This window comes from Anomalospiza imberbis, chromosome 1 (assembly GCF_031753505.1).
Source record: "Anomalospiza imberbis isolate Cuckoo-Finch-1a 21T00152 chromosome 1, ASM3175350v1, whole genome shotgun sequence".
Taxonomy (NCBI): Eukaryota; Metazoa; Chordata; class Aves; order Passeriformes; family Viduidae; genus Anomalospiza; species Anomalospiza imberbis.
In genome coordinates this window covers 83,176,339-83,194,882 of record NC_089681.1, presented here as the reverse complement: position 1 = coordinate 83,194,882, position 18,544 = coordinate 83,176,339, and the positions used below count along the sequence as shown (strand labels likewise).

Below are 18,544 nucleotides of genomic sequence, written 5' to 3'. Positions count from 1 at the left end.
GGAGCGGGACGCGCTCCGCCGCGTAGGGCCGGCAGCCCCCGGCCCCGCCGCCGCTTCCTCCGCACGGGCGGCGGTGGCGGCGCGGGCCGGCAGCACCGCCCGCGGCCCCGGAGCCTGCCGCCCCTCCGCGGCTCCGCCGCGCTCCGCGCCTCCTCCGCCGCTCCGCCGCCCCGCCGCCGGCCCCAGGCCCGCGCCGCGATGGAGGGCGGGCTCGGACCGCGGGGGGCTGCTCGCCTTCCCCCGCCGCCGCCTATTTTTTTTTTTTTTCCTTTTCTTTTTTTTTTTTAAGCACCCCCCCTCCCCATTTCCCCCTTTTCTTGAATGAAGCGTGAGGCGGAGCTCTAGGAAACCACCGCGCCCGGCTACGCCGCGCGGGGTCGGAGCCTCCCCCTCGGGCTCCGCTCCTCCCCGCCTCTCCCCGCCCCCGCCGCTCCGCTCCGCTCCCCCCGCCGCCGCCACCGCTGGGAGAGCTCCCCGCCCGCGCCCGCCGCCGCTCGGAGCCGCCGCTGCCGCCGCCGCCGTCCGGAGCCGCCGCTGCCGCCGCCGCCGCCGGCAGCAGCAGCAGCGCGGAGCGCCCGGAGGAGCCGCCCCCAGCCGGCGGGGTGCGCGGGGCTGCGCGGGCGGGCGGGCGGGCGGGCAGCGGCGCCGCGGCCGCGGTCCCCATCGGCACCAGTCACACCGCACACACGCCCCGTCCGCGCCCCTCTTCGGCAGCGCCAGCGGCTCTTCCTCCGCCGATACAAAGCTGCTCGGGAAATGGCAGCAGTCAAAAGCAATTTTCCTTCTTTATTTTTATTTTCGTTTTTTAATTAATTTTTTTGCGCTCTTTCTTTTGAAAAAGAATTCATTTCCTAAATACATACAATTTTTTTTTTTTAATTTTTAATTTTTTGGGTGTGTGCGTGCGTGTGTGTGGAAGCACCGGGTTCCTGCGATCGTTGTCTGAATGAAACTACGTAAATGCATATGTCTGTACGTTGCACTGGAGGGGAAAACAGAGCACTTCTGCGAGAGCTTGGATTCAAATGTGGTTCATCTGGTCTCCAGGATTTTCCGTCTCTTTGGGGTTGTTCGCCTTCCCGGTCTGCGAGGCGGGATTTTCTGAGCTTTGACACATCTTTGGAGATGTCTGTTAAACAGGAGTCTGGGAAAAAACATTTGAAATCGTAGAATTTTTTTTTGCCCCTTTCCTATCCCCTTGTTGACTTGAAGCATCAAAGCAACCAGAACTTAACGCTTCTGAAGACTTGTGATGTTTGGATTTTATTGTTGCTATTTTTCTTTTAAAGGAAACTTGACAGAGGAACATATTTATAGTCCAAGTAAGTACTTTACAGAGGAAATTTAGTTTGTGTAACAAAAAAACCCAAAACCTAATGTTGAGGTTTCTAGCATAAAGTGCATTGGATTAACGTCCATCCAAGGCTGCTTTAGCAAATTGTGTTGAATTGCAGTTTTTACAGTGTGTGTTCGTCCGCTCCTTCGTGTCCATGGTAGTCCAGCACCTAGGGGAAAATGCACCTGATTTTGAATCGGTATAATATTTTTTAAGATGTATTTCAACACCAAGGAGGAAATGGTCCTAAAGTAAATTTATAATAAGTAATAAATGTGCACCTGGAAGTAAAGTATTTACAGCATTTTAATCCCTATTTATGCCGTGCATCTCAAACCAAGGAGGAAACACTGAGAAGACAAAAGTACCTCCGAGACCCCAAGAACTCCCCCACACCAGCATGAATGAAACCGTGTCCAATACAATAACTGGATTATAATTTTTGGTGTTATTAATTTTATTATTATTGGCTGCTTTACTTTTTTGGGTTCATCCTGCTCCTCTTCTTCCTCTCTCCCTTCCTCTTGCTGCTTCCTCGTGGGAATTATGGCTCATCCGGGGAGAAGAGGCTACGATAACCGGGAGATAGTGCTGAAGTACATCCACTATAAACTCTCTCAGAGGGGATACGACTGGGCTGCCAGCGAGGACAGGGCATCCCTGGCTCCAGATCCCTCCGCTTCTGCTGCTGCTGCGATTGTTGCTGCTGCTGCTGGGACTTCCTCTGATCACACTGGGCTGGTGTCTCCGCACCCCGAGCCCCCCGGCTCGGCTACTGCTAGCCACACGCCTCCGGCCGAGGGGCTGCGCCCCGCACCCCAGGTCGTCCACCTCGTCCTGCGCCAGGCAGGGGATGAGTTCTCCCGACGCTACCAGAGGGACTTTTCCCAAATGTCTGGCCAGCTGCACCTGACGCCCTTCACGGCCAGGAGCCGCTTCGTGGCGGTCGTGGAGGAGCTCTTCCGAGATGGGGTTAACTGGGGCAGAATTGTGGCCTTCTTCGAGTTTGGTGGTGTGATGTGTGTGGAGAGCGTCAACCGGGAGATGTTTCCCCTCGTGGACAACATCGCCACGTGGATGACTGAGTACCTGAACCGGCACCTGCACAACTGGATCCAGGACAATGGAGGCTGGGTGAGTCCCCTGATTGCTCGATTCCTCTCCCAACTCTGGCCCGTGGCTGGCTGGACCCCAGTTTGGGCAGTTCCCGGGGAGGGCACTTGTGGGAGCAAAAGGTTTACCCAGTTTGTGTCTGCACTGGGATGTGCCAAAGCAGTGCAGGCCTTTTGCCAGTTGTCAAGTTTCACCTCAGTGCCGGGTAGGGTGGAGTGGTTTGAGGTGGGGGGAACAGCTACAGCTTGTGAGCGACAAGGATGAGCAAGGCTGTGTCTTTATCAGAGGTCTCCGCTTTCCTGTGGTCTCCACTTCTTCTGTCCACCCTCGCCTGTTGGCAGAACCAAGGCAGGTTCCTAGCCAAGGCAGGGTTGTGCAGTGGGGTGGGAGGGGGCAGCAGAGATGCCTATCCAGCTGCCAGGCAGAAGAGGCACATTGTGACAGGTCCCAGGCAGTGTCGGGACAGCAGGGACTACCTGTGTGTGTGTGCATGCAGTATCCCTAGCCGTGCGGAGTGATGCACCAGACTGGTGTGCAACAAACATGAGATCCTGGCATTACCAGCAAGCAGGTAGCCATCAATGACAGTGTCTGCCACTGTGGTTGTCACTGGAGTGGGGTTTTATGGGATAAGGTATGTCTAGAATGAAAAATCTTCATCTTGAGATGAAACAAAGGTGCTGGGAGCTGTGTCTATGGGATTGTTCTGGAAAATGAGTGATGGCTGGCTGTATTTCTGGGGTAGAGATCACCTCTGTCTGGGGCAGGCTTCAGCATCAACTAGAAAAGGAAGATTTCCACTTGTGTAAAATGGACAGCTTTTTCACTTGTAGTCAGTCATAAGCTTTTCCTTTTTCTCTCTCCCTCTCTTTCCAGAATAAGTAGCTGCATTGAACTAGAAGGGTATTTCTTTCTGTTTTTCCTTTATTAGTTGATGTACTGGAACAAAATGTGGTCCCTGCCACTATCCCACACACCAAACCTGTTGTATGTGTAGAGCTTATGATATTACTGTTTTGGAGGAAGAAATGGCAAAAGTTATACTGAAGAAGAAACCTGGGTTGAGAGCTGGCATAGCTCACCTAGAAATGGAGGTCAGCTAGGTAGGACACTGGCAATTTCAGGTTTGGTCTCCTGTGAAATACAGCAAGCTGACTCAATTGCACAGCAGACCTTTAAGAGGTGTGTGTAGAAAAATGTAAATAACACGTATGTTTCCCAGTTAACATGTTTTTCAAGCCTGGTGTTTGTTAGCCATGGTTCTCTTGGTAAATCAGTGTTAGGCTAAATAATGTGCTGCCTGCTTTGACCATCTCTGTTAAAAAAAGAAGGTGTTGCCTTCCCTGCTGCTGAACCTGCCTGACTAAAGGGGATTCATGTCCAGGGATGCAGAGGACATCTCCTGCTGCTATAACAGAGGGAGCAAGGCTCTGGGGCCTTTTTCTCAGCAGAAATACCAGAGGAGTGCTGCTGATCCCTGGATACAAGTCACACTGGAGGCAGGATTGTTATCCTGCTCTCCTCTGCTTCCATCAAGAAGAAAAAAAAAAAAAAATCAAGATTCATGGGGCCAGAAGGGGGAGCAAAAAATGTGTGTGTGTGTGTGTATATGTGTCTGTGTATTATATACAAATATGCACACATATACAGACACACACTTATGTATATACACACATACGCACAGCATGACTCCAGCACTTGGTTGTTGGGACCACACTTGGGAGCGGGAGGTCTATCCCCTGACCCCCTAGTTCATGTATCACTACAGAGGGTTTGTTAGTGTTGTGGGGGTCTTTTTTCGCAAAACAGATAACTGGAGGGAAAAAAAAAGCCTGAATGGTTCAGGCGTTTGGAGACCTTGGCTTGTTCAGAGATGAGCAGCTAAAGGGTTAGGGATTTTGCGATTGCACTTCTGGGCTGGGATGCCTAACTTGTGCGTAAGTCCCTCCTCAGGCTGGAAGCCCGTCTGCGGAGCTGGGGCCCTCGGTTCGCTCCAGAGCCAGTGAAGTCATTCTGTTGACTCCAGTGAGCTTTGGATCAAATCGTAAGCATGCTGGAGATGTATTGTCCTGTGGGTGTATTGTGTAAAGAGAAACATAAATAATGAATAAAACCGAGACTGTGAAAAGACAGGTGTTACCAGGCGTGATTGGCCAGAGGAGGTGAGTGCTGGAGCTGTTGCTTGACAGTTAGAAGTACAAGAAACTCAGACTGTAAACAATGACTGCCTTTAAAAGGAAAGGATACTTCTTATTGATAGCCATTTAATTGTTTATCGAGGTTTTCCATCAACAAAAGCTCCAAAATTTGGATGCACGTGATACCGTTTACTGTTGCTTGTTATTTGTAATGTACACATGGAAGATGTGCAAAATATTACCTGAAGGTGGCTTTTGCCTGTCTCTCTGGTACACGGCTGGTACCTTTGGACTCTAGCATTATTAAACACAGGCGGAACCTTAGCGCTGGTTACAAAGAACAAAAGACTAAGATGAAGTTGCAAACACAGCTTTTGGGATCCTCTCTTCAGGCAGAAGAAATCAAAGAGGGCATGGAGCAGTGGATTTTTCTTTTCTTTTTTTTTTTTTTTTCCTAGATTTCAGGATCTGTCAGTGTAAAAGGATGCTTGAGTACATGTGCTTGGTCTTCAACTTGCCTCTTGCAGCATACTCCACATATGAACCTTATTCATAAATTGCTCTTCCAAAGTAGCTTTGTATGTGGTCATGCTTGTAGGACTTCAGCACAGCCTCTTGCAAGATCTCCCTGTCATGCAGGGTGCTACAACAGGCAGGAGCCCTGGCTGCTGTAGCCTTCTTCTCCTTTATGCTTTGGCTCCTTGGTATTTTGTGGAGTGGTAAGTTTATTAAAGGCTGCATGGTGCCAGAGAAGAGAGCATCACAGTCATGACAGCATGTTTTACACAGTGGGTAATTTGGGCAACATGGGCCTTGTGTCTCATAAATGGGCCTGTGTTTTACACTCAGGTCTGAAATTTGGTTGATGTGTTTTTCTTATTTGTCTGTTTGGTCTGAATCCATTCCATAAGTTGGCAGTGTGTTTTCAGGGTGTGAATTATTTTAATTGCAAGGGAGACAAAGAAGGAAAGCATATTGAAGGGCAGGGTGGGAGGGGGATATAGCTGGTGGAGTATAAATTTTAGGCACTAGACATCGCTGATAATGGTGTCTGGGATTGTTAATGCCCTTACAATACATCACCTCATGGGTTTGTTCAAAACTTAGAAAAAGCAACAGATGGGGACTACACGTAATCTGCATTATTAGCTTGTGGTTCTGGTGGCAAATAAATGCCACTTTCAAAGATTTTCACTTTGGCCAGGATACCGCAATATTGTACTTTGGCCTGATAACATCTTAATTGTATTAAAAAAGAAAAAAGAGGAGAACTAGCTCATCTCTGCAATTTTGTGGTACTTGGTATAATATATGCTTTCTGATTAAAAACTTAATGGCTTCATTTTAATTTCCAGAGCTGCAGAAGGACTGGCTTGGCAGTGGCCTGTCACACTTGGCAACTTTTTTTGACATTGACGTGGGGAACACTGAAGGGATGCAGTTGGTGTGGGAGAAAGAGCTGTGTTTATCTTGCAGTGATGGGTTACCTCTTTGGGCACACAACCTAACAGACATGGGAGCCATGCTTAGCTCTGGGCACTTCTAGTCCAACATATGGCTTTCTCCCCAGGCTGTTCAAGAAAAAACAAGAGCATGAGCACTACAGAAGGAGAAACAGGCACTGTCATATTTACATAGACATGTACATTTTTGATGTAAAGTATGAAAAGAAGCCCAGGTGAGAGAACCAGAGAAAAAATTCAGCCAAGAACACTTAATTTTAAATCACTATATTTACATTTGAACCAGGAATGCAATGGCCATGTGTTTTCATTGATTCTGTTCCTTTATTGTGGTTTTTTGTATTCTGCTCGAGAGTTAAGGTCACATACAGGGAAGGATTTAGTTGTCTGAAGTGGACCTTAGGTGGAACATAAGCGCTTGCATCCTCCGAGTGCAAGCCTAGCCAGAGTGGTGGCAGAAGTCCCTGGCTTCTCACTGTTACAAGCTAGTCAGGAGCTGATTCTGCCGTGAGAGAAGGGAGGCACTTCGGGGCTGTGTGGATCACTATTCCCAAGAACCTCTATGTCCTGAAGCTGGCAGGCACCCATTAGCCCAGCTGCTGTCACTTAGGTGCCATCCTCGCCTGCAAAACCATCTGAGGAGAGCTTCCCACTTTTCCTGGTGGCTCCTTAGTTTAGGCCTCTCCTGAGCTTTGTCAATGAGACTTTCTCCAGCCTGGCAGTGAGGCATCACATTTCCAACATCTCTGGAGGTTTCACCTTCCAGATGACTGCTGATTTTGCTGAGGTGTCTTCCCCTCTGGCAACAGGGCTCCTTCTAATTCTACAGGGGTGAGATTTCATTTGGTGGAGGAGGAAGAACTAGGTTGTCTAATTCCTGCAGTCTGATGTGTTTTCTTAGGTGGCTGTCCAAAGCCAAATGAATAAATTCTTCTTAGACGAGCAACGAGACCCCAGGTTTCTCTTCTGAGCTGATTGTCCTAATCGCTGAGCTTCCTCTTTTATTTTGTGCCTAGTAAATCATTAATTTTCTTTGCTTGGTAGCACACCTTGGAAAGGAAGCAGGGAGGATCTCTGTGCCCTGTAGTGGTCCATGGCTGTGTCATGAAGGTGAGGGATGGCAGATGCATCTGCCTCCAGGACAAAGCTAGGGATCATGGATTGGTGCGGCACAGGGCCCTTCCAGAGCTTGTGCGTGGGGCACTGACCAAAATCCCATCTGTTTTGGGCTCTGGATTTCAGCTGCTCTGCCAGGCACCCACCTGCACAACATGCTGCTTCTTGTGCAAGTCCCAAGCAAAAGCCTCATGCTCTTTCAGCACAGGACTTCACCTTGCTTGGAGAGGGATGCCACATGCTTTGCCAAGGAGAGCATGGAGCAGAGGCACTTTGACTTTTTTTAGCGGCGACACATGGACTTGTAACGACTCAATCCCCGGTGGGGCTAACCCCAAGTCACTGTTTGACTGGTAAAAGGAAACTATCTGAAATCCACTCAGTTAAATAAGTGAATTGGCAGTTTCAAGTGTTGCACCTTCTAGGTCCTTTGCCATTTTTTGTGGCTTTGTGGGTTTATTATCGAATTCTCAAAATATTATCAAAATATTTTTCTTTTTGCTGTTGCTGAAGAGAAAGAAATTCATTCTGTGGAGGATCTGTGCCAAAGCAAGAAGAGCTAGGGCAAAAAGAGAAAATGATTGTGGCTCTCTAGTCCCTTTCATTTATAATAGCTTTCTCTGTAACTTGCAAAACAGTGGGCTGCATATTTTCTCAGAAGTCTGGGGTTTTTCTACAAAAACAAAAAAAATGTATTGACTGTGACCTTTAAAATTTCAGAACCAGGGGTCTCACTTGTGGAGATGATGTCATTTGCCTTGATCTTGCAAAGAACTGTAAAGTTCAAACAGCAATCCTATTAAAAAGTTTTACTTTACTTTCAATATTGAGAAATAAGTTTGTTCTGTGCCTGCACTAACGCAGGCATCTCCTGAGCTGCTGTGTTAGCTCTGCTGGACAGTAAGGAGCTTAGTTTTTTTGAGTATGTAGCTTGAAATTCAGAGTTGGTAATCCATGAAGAAAATCCAGTTGAATTTTTCTGCCGAGGCACAAGCGTTCCTCCGATGGCAAAGCACGGCTCTAGCAGGAGAATCACAAGACCTATGCAATGATGTGTGAAATCGCATGTGGAGCAGAAGCATTTTCCCAGCAGCCAGATCCCTGGGCCTGGGCTTCCTAAGGCAGCATGGGAACTTTGTACTGCATTGCCAGCAAACATTAAGCTCTCGTGCTGACTACAGGTGTCTTTGATGAGAAAGAGGGTCTTCTCTCAGCAGGTTTGGACCTGGAATGGTGGAAGGAGGTGGATGCAGAAACAGGAGTGGCGCTCAGGTGTCGCTCTGAAACCTCTGCTGTGGTTTTGGTCTCGTGTGGTGGTTTGTGCCTGGTGCGCAGAAAGCCAGCCTTGTGCTCTGCCATCGCTACCAAGGGATGCTGGGCTGGGGCTTGGGGCAAGGGTGACTGAAGTGGTGGCTCTCTGCTTGCTGGAGCCAGATGCCAGCAATCGTGCTGTGTCCTTGTCTCCCATCTTGCTCTGCACCCCCTCGCCAAACCAGCCCAAAGCCTTTTATCACCACGGTCCTGCCCCAGGGCTCTGGTAAGGCAGTGGCCACTGGCTTCTGACCTGAGGTCTGGGTAGCCCCAAACTAGGTCAGCAGCCTGGGCAGTCGTGGAGCTAAAAAACAGTGTGAAAGATCTGATTGAATAATGACTATCCTGTTAGCAAAGAGGATTTTTTTTCTTTCCACCCCTTTTGGTGATCAGGGCTATGGTGAGACATTCTGGTTCTTTGCCTGTTTTTCCTTTCTTCTTCAAGGTGGACCAGCAGTCCCCAGCTTCCTGACTGCCCCCTTCCATCCCTGCTGCTGGTGCCGGGCACTGGGTGCTGGGTGCTGCCACCCGGCCCTCAGGAACTATGTGTGCCAGGTCTGGCCTTGCCCTGCCCACCTCCATCCCTGTTTTATTTTCCTTCACACCCTTGGGAGGGTGGAGCCCAGCCCTGTTTGGTTTGTTGGTTTTTTAAAAATAATTTATTTATGAGCACCTCGTGGCTGCCCTCCTGCTGATATAGTAATAATAATAACAACATTAGTTACTCAGTGGCAGCAAAATACTGATTATTTCTAAGGGCAGTACCAGCCTGTTTTATTTTCCATTTCATATATAATAATAGGATGGATGAAGGTGTGTGATGCCATAAATCTTCTCTTCCCCAGCAGGATAACATCCAGGCCTTGGCAAACATGAATGCTGATGACAGATTTGAGGGATTTTTATTTTACTCTGGCTTTCAGTCTCATTAACAATCTGATGGCTTTTTTTTTTTTTTTGCCTTTTTTTTCCCTTTTGGCTCCCAAAAGACTATAAACCAGATAACTTTTTCAAATGCATCTGAAAGTCTGGAATTTATTTTCTATTATTTTATCTTAATGTTAGTTTGCTGTCATAATTACTGTATATTGATAGACTTTGCAAAATTCCCCCTTGCTGGAAAGTTCCTTGCCAGTTTCTGGATTTTACAGTTAATGAGTAAGAAAACAAATCTGATGTTAGAAAGTGTTGCCATTGACTTCAATAGGAACAGGAAGAGGCACTTAATTGGACAATTGTAGTTGTGTTTACTTTGTATATGCGGCAAGAAAAATAAGATCAAATGAAAAAACCACTGGTTTTCAGCTAATAGAGAAAACCAGCCTTTTCTGCAACACATCATTAACCTTTGGAAGTTGTTTTCATGGGAAAGCTGTGAGTGAAAGTACTGAGTTGCATTCAGGAAAGGTTTAGATATTTATTTGTAAGAGTAAGGAAAACATCTATGCTGCTGTTTGAGTCAAATTCCTTGAAAGGGCAGTCATTCACCTTGGGGTAAATTTAACATCAGCTGCTGAAATCACATCACCAGGTGCTGAGGGGTAGAGCTTTCTCCAGGTAATGCTATTTCAAAATTATCAAATCTATTACTTCTCCCCCAGAGCACCCGGTGTTGGTCAGTGACTGGGGATACTGGGATGGATACGCTGCTGGTCTCATCCATCCAGGAAAATTTACTCCTGCATGTGTTTTGTTAAGATAATTGTAAATTGTTCTAAGAGCAATTCTAAGAGCACCCGCATCACAGAGTTTACTCGTGTGCGGACTGGAATTCAGTTATGTATTGCCACTTCTCATTTAAAGTTGCAAGCCAATCCTCCCTGGATTTGTCATTGAAGTTCTGTGAAAAGAAACAGGTGCTGGGTTAGTGGTTTGACTCGATGATCTTAGAGGTCTTTTCCAACCTAAATGATTCTGTGATTCTATGATTTTGAGTTAGTTGAAAGAAATAGTCTGCATCCTTCAGTGCATACATAATTTTATTGCTATTTTTTTTAGGAAGCATAAAAAGAATGATTCCGCTTTGTTGATTGAAAAGGCAGCTCAGTGGGTTTCTGGACACTTCAGTGAATAATTTAAGAATGTGGGCCAGGTACAATGAAAAAGGAAAGGCCTCATTATACCCTGCATAGTGACTGAAAGAGGACATCACACAGTTGTTTGAGAAAGTAGCTAAGACTCAAAACTTAACTTCCTCTTCTTGCTGTATACTGAGTACATGATAGGAAATGGGGCAAAACACTAATATCTCTCTTTTTCAGTTAACCCATATATGAAATAGGTGTTCTTGCTATACAGCACACAACGTATGGGAAATTTGTTGTTGCCCATCATGCTATCATGAATTGAGCTGATGGTCTATAATTTAAAAAAAGAGGAGTGATACAAGGTACAATTTTGAACAAAATGTCCAGTTTAGTAATTTGGAGCTTAGAATAAAGCTCAAATCTGTAGCATTACATTTTGTCATTGCTTGAGATTGCTAGCCTGGGAAAGAGCAAAGTGAGTCAGATTGTGAAAGTATCTTGGGTGAGATTTGAGTGAAGAGGAGATAAAAGAAGGAAGAAAAAGTTAAATGGAAATCAGGATTAAACTTTTTCAGTTGCACTGTTTGGATGTGTTTAGCAATCCTTGTGATGGAATCAGATTAAAAAGATGGGTTTCAGATGTTGATTTCTAGTTTTTATGTAGGGGAAGGGTGAGCAGTGAGAAATGGCAAGTAATAGTATTTGTGTTTTCCTTTAAAAATCAGTACAGTTCATTGAGTGTTTCAAGAAGGAATTTGTCTTTCCTTTTCTATTCCCACTGTATGAAAAAGCTGTCTGTGGCTTTTCAGGGAAGGAGTAGTATAGGTATACCATATGCACCTGTAGGAAGTATCTTTATACACTTGTATTCTTGTGTTTCCATTCACAATCTTCATTAAATGTTCAGATGCAAGCAGCAAAAGCAATTTTAAATATATTTTTTTAAAAAGTGAGTAGTAATCAAACCTTTTGGCTTAACCATGAGCTTGAAATTACTCTTAACTATCTTGCTGAACTGAGGAGACTAAATTCTTGTTACGTGCCTTGGAGAGACTTGAATGAGTCATTAGAAAGATGGAATAAGACCACAGACAGCAGTCCAGTGAAATATATGGGACAGTCCTGTAGCTTGTTTTTGTGATGGAATAACTATTGCAGGCTTTTCTCTAACAGAATGAGCTCCTTTCTTAAGAATATTCTTCACATGTTCAGACTTGTTTTAAGATGTAGTAGAGGATCCTGCTTCTAATCTCCTTGGTTTTAATAGAGAAAAAAGACTTAGAAATAAATCAAAGATAAATACTCTAGTAAATGAGTTGGCATTTCCATTAGCAGAATAAGGTGGTCAGTGCTGTAGATAGATAAAAACTGTTGGGGTTTCATTCTCAAGAATGAGCTCACAGCTTAAGTAAAAAAAAAAGACACTAAAAAACTGTAGTAATGACTCCCTCGTTTGTAACTGAAGCAAATTCTACACTGTGCTCCAAGTGTCTGCAAATTTTTGCTCAAGTCAGACATATCCAAAGCCCCTCTCCTGAAGTGATCTGGCACATCACATTAAATCACACTCTCCAAATATCTAATCCTCTGTCTGCTGCTGGATGCACAAGGTCTCAGATATAACTGAGAAGGAATCCTAATGCCTGTGTTATTTCCAGATTCCAGCTTGACCTGTTCCTTTCTCTGTTTTCCAGATCTGCAGTAATTAGCAGCACTGCTGTGGAGCTTGGCTGAGGGAAAGGCTTTGCTCCTCACGGGGCCGGAGTGCCGCAGCAGGACACCCTGACAAGGGAGAAAATAAACCAATCTCTTGAAATGTCAGGTGGCAATCAAGGCTGCGAGTAAATGAGCCAGCCTGGAGTCTGTTCAGGCTTCTGCAGTAGCTCATGACTGTCTGAAAAAATCCCTGCAGTAGAAAATCCTTGTATTTGGCTCTGGACTGAATGTGTGGAATCCTTGCCCGTTTTGAGTCAATAGCTTTTTTTTTTCAGTGTGGGTGCTAGAACTGGTGGTGTCAAGCCTCACCCACAGTGAGCGTGTGGACAGACCCAGAAAGGGATCAGTAAAGTGTTGTGCAGAGCCCTGGTTACAGTGGGTGGTTGGGCACGGCTGTGCGGTGGTGGAAAATTGGAGCAAGGCTGCCTCTGGCTTTTCCTTGTGAGTGCTTTTCAGCCTCCTCAGGCATCCTCACTGTAAGGGGAGCCCAGGATGCCACACACATCCTTCTGACTCTGCTGTGTGGGACAGGGGTGGTAGTGTCCCACCAGGACCACAACAGTTTTCTAAAAATTGGTCCTGCTCAGCTTGGCCAGTAAAGCTGTTTCTCAGCCCCAAGTGCAAACTGAGGAGCCTCCCTGGTGCTCTAGGAGCATGAGAAGGGGGCCTTTCCACTCTGCTCCCAGTCTGGGTGGCACAGGTCCTGGGGGAAACCTGCCAAGGCATACCTTTGTACCTTTTTTCATACCGATTGAAGTGGATTGTTTCCCCAATGCAGTGAGAAGGATGCTTGTGACATGGTCGTCACAAGTCCCTGCAGGCTGGGACTTCTGTGGGAGTTCAATGGACCAAAGGAAGAGGCAGCGCTGGCACACTGTTAGGCTGTGTAAACTGGCCTAGGGTTTGTTTTAGAAAACTTGCTTGCTTTTTTTTTTCCCCCCCTCTCTACTCCCTTCTCTTCCCCCCTGCAGACACAATACATCATTCTTGCAAACGGAACTGTTTAACTTTAATAACTGGCCTAGAGCAAAAACTGACAGTGGGAGAGGAGCTGTTTGGTGTGCAGTTGCTGACAGCTGGAATAAACTACCTGTTCTTTTAGAAGGGATGGACAGGCAGCTTGTTTGGTTTTCAGGAGTCTTTGATCCCTAAAGAAATTCCTCTCAACAAAAGGAAATAATGACTGGAACTGTGGCAGCTCAGTGTTACTGACTGCTCTGTATATGTAAGGCTCCAAGTTCGATGGGGAAGCGCTGTGTGCAGATGTCCCTTGTCTTTGTACTTCAGACCTTTCTGCTGAGAGCAACTCCTCATCCTGAAAGATCACTGTAACCAGTGCCTCGGGAGAGACCCAGACTCCCGCTAAAATCAGTTTCCTATGAGCAAGGTCCCCATCAGGCTGGTTTGACAGGAGCTCTTCAGAGTAGTTAAATAGCTTGGGTTCTCAAAACCCTGCCTTGAAGCAACGAAGGCTGAATGATTAAGTTAGAGATTAAATAATTTTGCAATGAATGGTTTTACCTCTGGCTCCTTAAGAAAGTCAGCCTTCTTACTTTGCCAGGTCTCAGAAGAAAATGGCAGCAGTCCCATTTCCTCTTCTCTTCCCTCGGGGCCTGCCACCCTTTTTATTTTTATTTTTTCCTCCCAGGGCCATTAGACAACATGCTAATAGGGCGAGAACAATACTGCATTCCCAGTGGGATCATTAGGGTCTAAGTCACCGTGTGCCAGCCCTCAGTGTGATTCTAATTGTGGCCGTGTCTGCCCCAGGGTTTGGAGGTCAAGCAGAAGGGGGCTGTTGAGCACAAACCCAAGTAGGACCTGTCCCTGCAGCGGGCTCTGGCCAGCCAGTGCCTGGGGCTTCTTCTGACCCCTGGTAAGGCTGGCTTCTTCCTCCACCCAGCCTCACTGAAGGTTCCTCAGAGGGGACAAGTCCTCTCCTGCACAGGGACCTTGCCACCCTGAGCTTTGGTGCAAAGTCTCCAGAAGACAAGGACAGGCTGGGGGAGCTGAGGAGAGGATGCTCTACCCCCACATTTCCTTCCTCTGCCAGGCCATTCCTCCCAGGAACCCTGAGAGTCCTCCCATGGAGGAACAAGTTGGCAATTAATCTTTCAACATTGGCTTTGGAAACTACATGGACTGTGTACCACAGCTCAGAGGGAAATGAAGGGCAGCTGCCTTCAGGCCTTAGCCTTTAGCTGGGTTCTGTCTCTTGCCTTTGTTTTAAAGTCATGGGATTTTGACATTGGAACAGTTGGCAGGGGAATTAGGGCATTTGCAAGACTCCTTTTGTAACACATTTTACAGGGAAGTGGTTGTAACTGTATTTGAAAGTGAATGTAGGGGACAAAAAAAAATATTATGTCTGACATCACTGACTGAAGTAAAAGTAGAGGGAATTGGATGTCTCTGTCAAGACTGGGATTGCAAGTTCCTTTTCTCCTGCAAGACTCGCTGAGGGATGGTTTTGCCTGCTGCAGGGCAGAGGCTGAAATCCCCACCTCCATTGCACTTTGGCAAATGGCAAAACCTTAACATCATGTCTTCACCCTAGGTTTTGGTGGATGAACAAAATAAACAAGGAATGCATTAGATTTTATAATATACTTCCAAGTAGTAGTTTGGGTGGGCTTTTTTTTTTTTTTCCCTCTCTCTTTTTGACCTTGGCAAGGATTCTGTGCACTACCTGATGCTGGGAACTCAAGTGTGCTTACCTTTAAAAGGTAGCACTAGACTTGCTGAAGTCTCTGGCTTCCAGGGAAGCAGAATGAGAGGGCTCAAGCAGAAAGTGAAACTCTTTAAAAACACAAATGCGACAGAGCAGCTTTCTTTCATTTTCCCAACTAAGCATAATACAAAAAGTAAACAGTTGGCACAAATTACTAATACAGGTTTGCCAGGAGGCTGATCAAAAACACACTGAATTCAGCAGTATGTTTTGCATGAAGTTTAACTGGTTTTTTTGCATCAGACGTGTTGCAAGGTAGAGAAGGATATTTTTTGAAAGAAAAATGCCATTTGAAAAAAATGTGGAAAATTCTCCTGCTCTGCCTCCTACATGTTTCTATTGTCAAACAGTCACTGATCTTATTTTAGACTTGACCTTCGTGTTCTTTCCACAGCACACAGGCTGAATGACATGTTATTCAAGTTCTCAGACAATATTATGATATATCTGCTTTTATATTTAGCTGTAACTTTTATTCTCCTTATAAACAAACCCACCTAATGCAACCACCACCTATCCAGGGAAAGTATTTCCATTCCCCTCAGCTTAATTTGGACAAATTTGGCATGAAAACATTCAATAGTTCCATAATAACCTTTGCAACAGGATGCCTGCTGTGCTGACATGCAGGTCTAGAGTGACTTGTACCATGTGCCAGGAAATTGCATTCTTAAGAAAAATCTAGGCATAAATTCTGAACAATCAACACTTAAATTTTGAGAAGTCTGGCAGCAAGCTGTTATCTGCCTCATGGGTTTTCACTTTAATGACTTTACTTTCTGAGCACTGCCTCTCTGTCCTTTATGCAGACTGTATGCCCCTGGCCCAAGTAAGCTGAGCTTTGGAGAGGGGGCAGTTCCCTCTTGTCGCTGTTGTATGTTCCAGCACTGCACCTTGACATGGCAGGATGGCTTTTCTTACCAAAAGAAAGCAGAGCTTAGCTGAAAGTTACATAAATGGGCACTTAGCTCTCAGTGGGCATTCACACAACTGCTGGGCTTGCAGTGCAGTTCAGCCTTGCCTGGAAAGAGGATGGAGAATTGGAAGAGGTGGAAGTGCCATCAGATCCATCTATCCTAAATCAGCTAGGGGCATCCTTACCCTGGGGCAGGATAGTTTGTTGAAGTATGAGGGGACTGAAGACAGGGAAGAAAAGGTTCTCCCTGCCTTGAGGTTTCTGAACACTTCATTCTTTTTTGCTCATCTCACTGAAAGTGGAGCAAGTAAAGTGGAGCAGCATCATATCTCTGGAAGAGCCTGTCTTCCAGAACTTCTGCCCTGCTGCCAGCTTGGACAAAGGCTCCATGATTCTCAAACATTCCCCATACCTCCTTTGTTCCTACTTAAGGGAGCAGCAGCATGGCTGGACGACCTTTATGTGCCTCTGCCAAGACCTCCTATGTGTGCTTTACATGTTTCATCAGCAAGAAAGGGGTGGTTGTAGACAGAAGCAACTGGATCCCTGAGCTTTGCTGTTAGGAGATTGCAAGAAAAAATGTCAAGACACACAGAGCTCCTTAGGAAAGAAAAAACCTGCTGCTTTTTGTGATGAGTTCAGTAAAGCAAAGGGCCAATTTAATCAGCAAATCATTAAATGGGGTTCTAGGAGGAGGCAGGGTCGGGGAGGGGCATTCCATAGATATGAACTTGAAGCAAAATTAAGGGCTGCAAAACCGTGTGAACTGAACCCCATCAGGGAAGACTTACTAAAACTTGAGCCAGGAAAAATTATAGAGTTCTATAAATAGCTGAATTGAAAATTGAATGCATTTGTGTGTGTGGATGCACACATCTATCTATGAGGTCATGTGTGTAACAGAAATACAGTAGTACTTCATGTGTCGAGGTTTTTTTAAGTAGTGGAAAATGTTTTAATGATTTTTTCTTTTTTTAATTTTTTCCTAGAGACAGTACATTATGTTCTGTCCTTAGGGCCAAAAACACAAAGTGCCTATTTTCATGAGGAATCCTACAGAAGGAGGAAGGGAAAGTATTATGCAGTGAAGCAAGAGTATAGTAGCCATTCCACAGTGATTACACATCCAAGCAAAGCCTGCAGTAGAAAACTCAAAAATATATTAGAAGCGGAAAACAAGATGTGTGAAGTGTTTCCTATTCCCTCCCCACACTTAATGACAACCAAGCAAGCAGGGAGGTGGTCACAGAATTTAAATTTAACCCCTTGTATTTGATAATACTGTATTTCAATGGCAGGCAGCAAGCATGTTGTGTACACACCAGATTGAGAACTTCCTCTGCTTATTAATTTTGCTCCCTCAGAACTTTCAGTTATTTTCAGTGTGTTAAAATAGTCCAGACACAAACCAGAAGTGACTGGAAGCACTAAATAATGCAGCAGACTTTGAAGAACTAAGGTAGTTTAAATGAATCCCAGCCTGAGCAGCTCCTTAATTAAAGTACAAAACTGTTTTTAGTTTTACACTAATAATTTGTGATTCCAAGTCCGACCCCCCCCTTTACCTTTTAACACCTTTCATTAATCCTGTGATGGTCAAATGATGAATGAAATCAGTCTTCTGGGAGAAAAGAGCACTTTTCCATACAGAATTCAAATGAATTAAAGAATCTGTGCAGTTGTTCAATTTGATTTAAGAGCAAGACTCAGTCTGGAGTGGTAATGCCCTCATACCATGAGGAAATCAGCTTTGTATTTGAGTCCCCTTTGCCGGCTTGTTTAATCGTTTATGATAACATCAGTAGCTTGGTAAATGATGTAATGGGAGTTAAATCGGGATGACCAACATAAACATCTGTCAGTGCATGTGAACATTTGATGTATGACCCCAGGGCCCAGTGCAGCAGTCAGTATCTTGGCAAGCAGTCCTTGGACATCCGCGTCAGTCGAGGTTTCAGGATCGCACGCCGGAGAGGATCCGTGTCCTCTGCTCCATGCCGGTAACAGGCTATGTGATCTGGCTGCTCGGTGTCGGGTGTAGCACTTGGCAGCTGGTCCCCTCCTCGCTGTGGGCACAGCTCACCCCAGTGCTGAGGGTCAGGGCAAGGCATCAGCCTCACAGTGCTTCTCCCAGTGAGCCTCAGCTGGCACTTGTTGTTGGGCAGGCTCGTGCTGGTCCTCTGAGTGCAGGAGAGTTTTACAGAGGTAACCTAGGTTGCTCTGAGTAGCCGTGTCCTTTGAGATTCACAGGCTAATTTGTACCCAAAGAGATCAGCCTTAGTGTTTTGTGAACATAATTTCAGAGGAACAATTTCTCAGGCTTGGATTATGCTGGTGTTATTTTCATTCAAAATCATCCTGTCATCATGTTCTTGCATAGATTTGTAATTTTCTGAAAGCAAGCTGGCTGGTATGTTCATGTTGCTCATAAATCTTTTTTTTAAACTTTTTTCTTTTTAATGGAAGTCATGTGGGAAGCCAAAAGTATCTAATACAGACAAACATGTAAGTTACTGGATGTGTAGGCCCTGTGCAGAAATGGACAGAAAGGAGATGAAAATAAAATGTGTTACAGAGGAAGCTCAGAGCTAAGGGAACTCTGCCTTTTTCATTTTAGATTTAATTGTTCTTGGAAGACAAAGTCTTTGTTGCAAAGGTAACACAGGTAAGAAATGCC

The 18,544-nt window shown here is 45.6% G+C and overlaps 1 protein-coding gene across 1 annotated transcript in view; it reads left to right on the top strand.

Annotated features, from left to right (window-relative positions):
• The first annotated feature begins 442 nt into the window (after positions 1–442).
• BCL2 (BCL2 apoptosis regulator) overlaps positions 443–18,544 on the top strand; it is a 96,643-nt gene continuing 78,541 nt past the window's right edge. Inside the window, exon 1 of the mRNA XM_068197993.1 lies at positions 443–2,470. Within this exon, the coding sequence (XP_068054094.1) occupies positions 1,883–2,470 (588 nt within the window). The 5' untranslated portion in view covers positions 443–1,882. The remainder of the gene's footprint in view (positions 2,471–18,544) is intronic.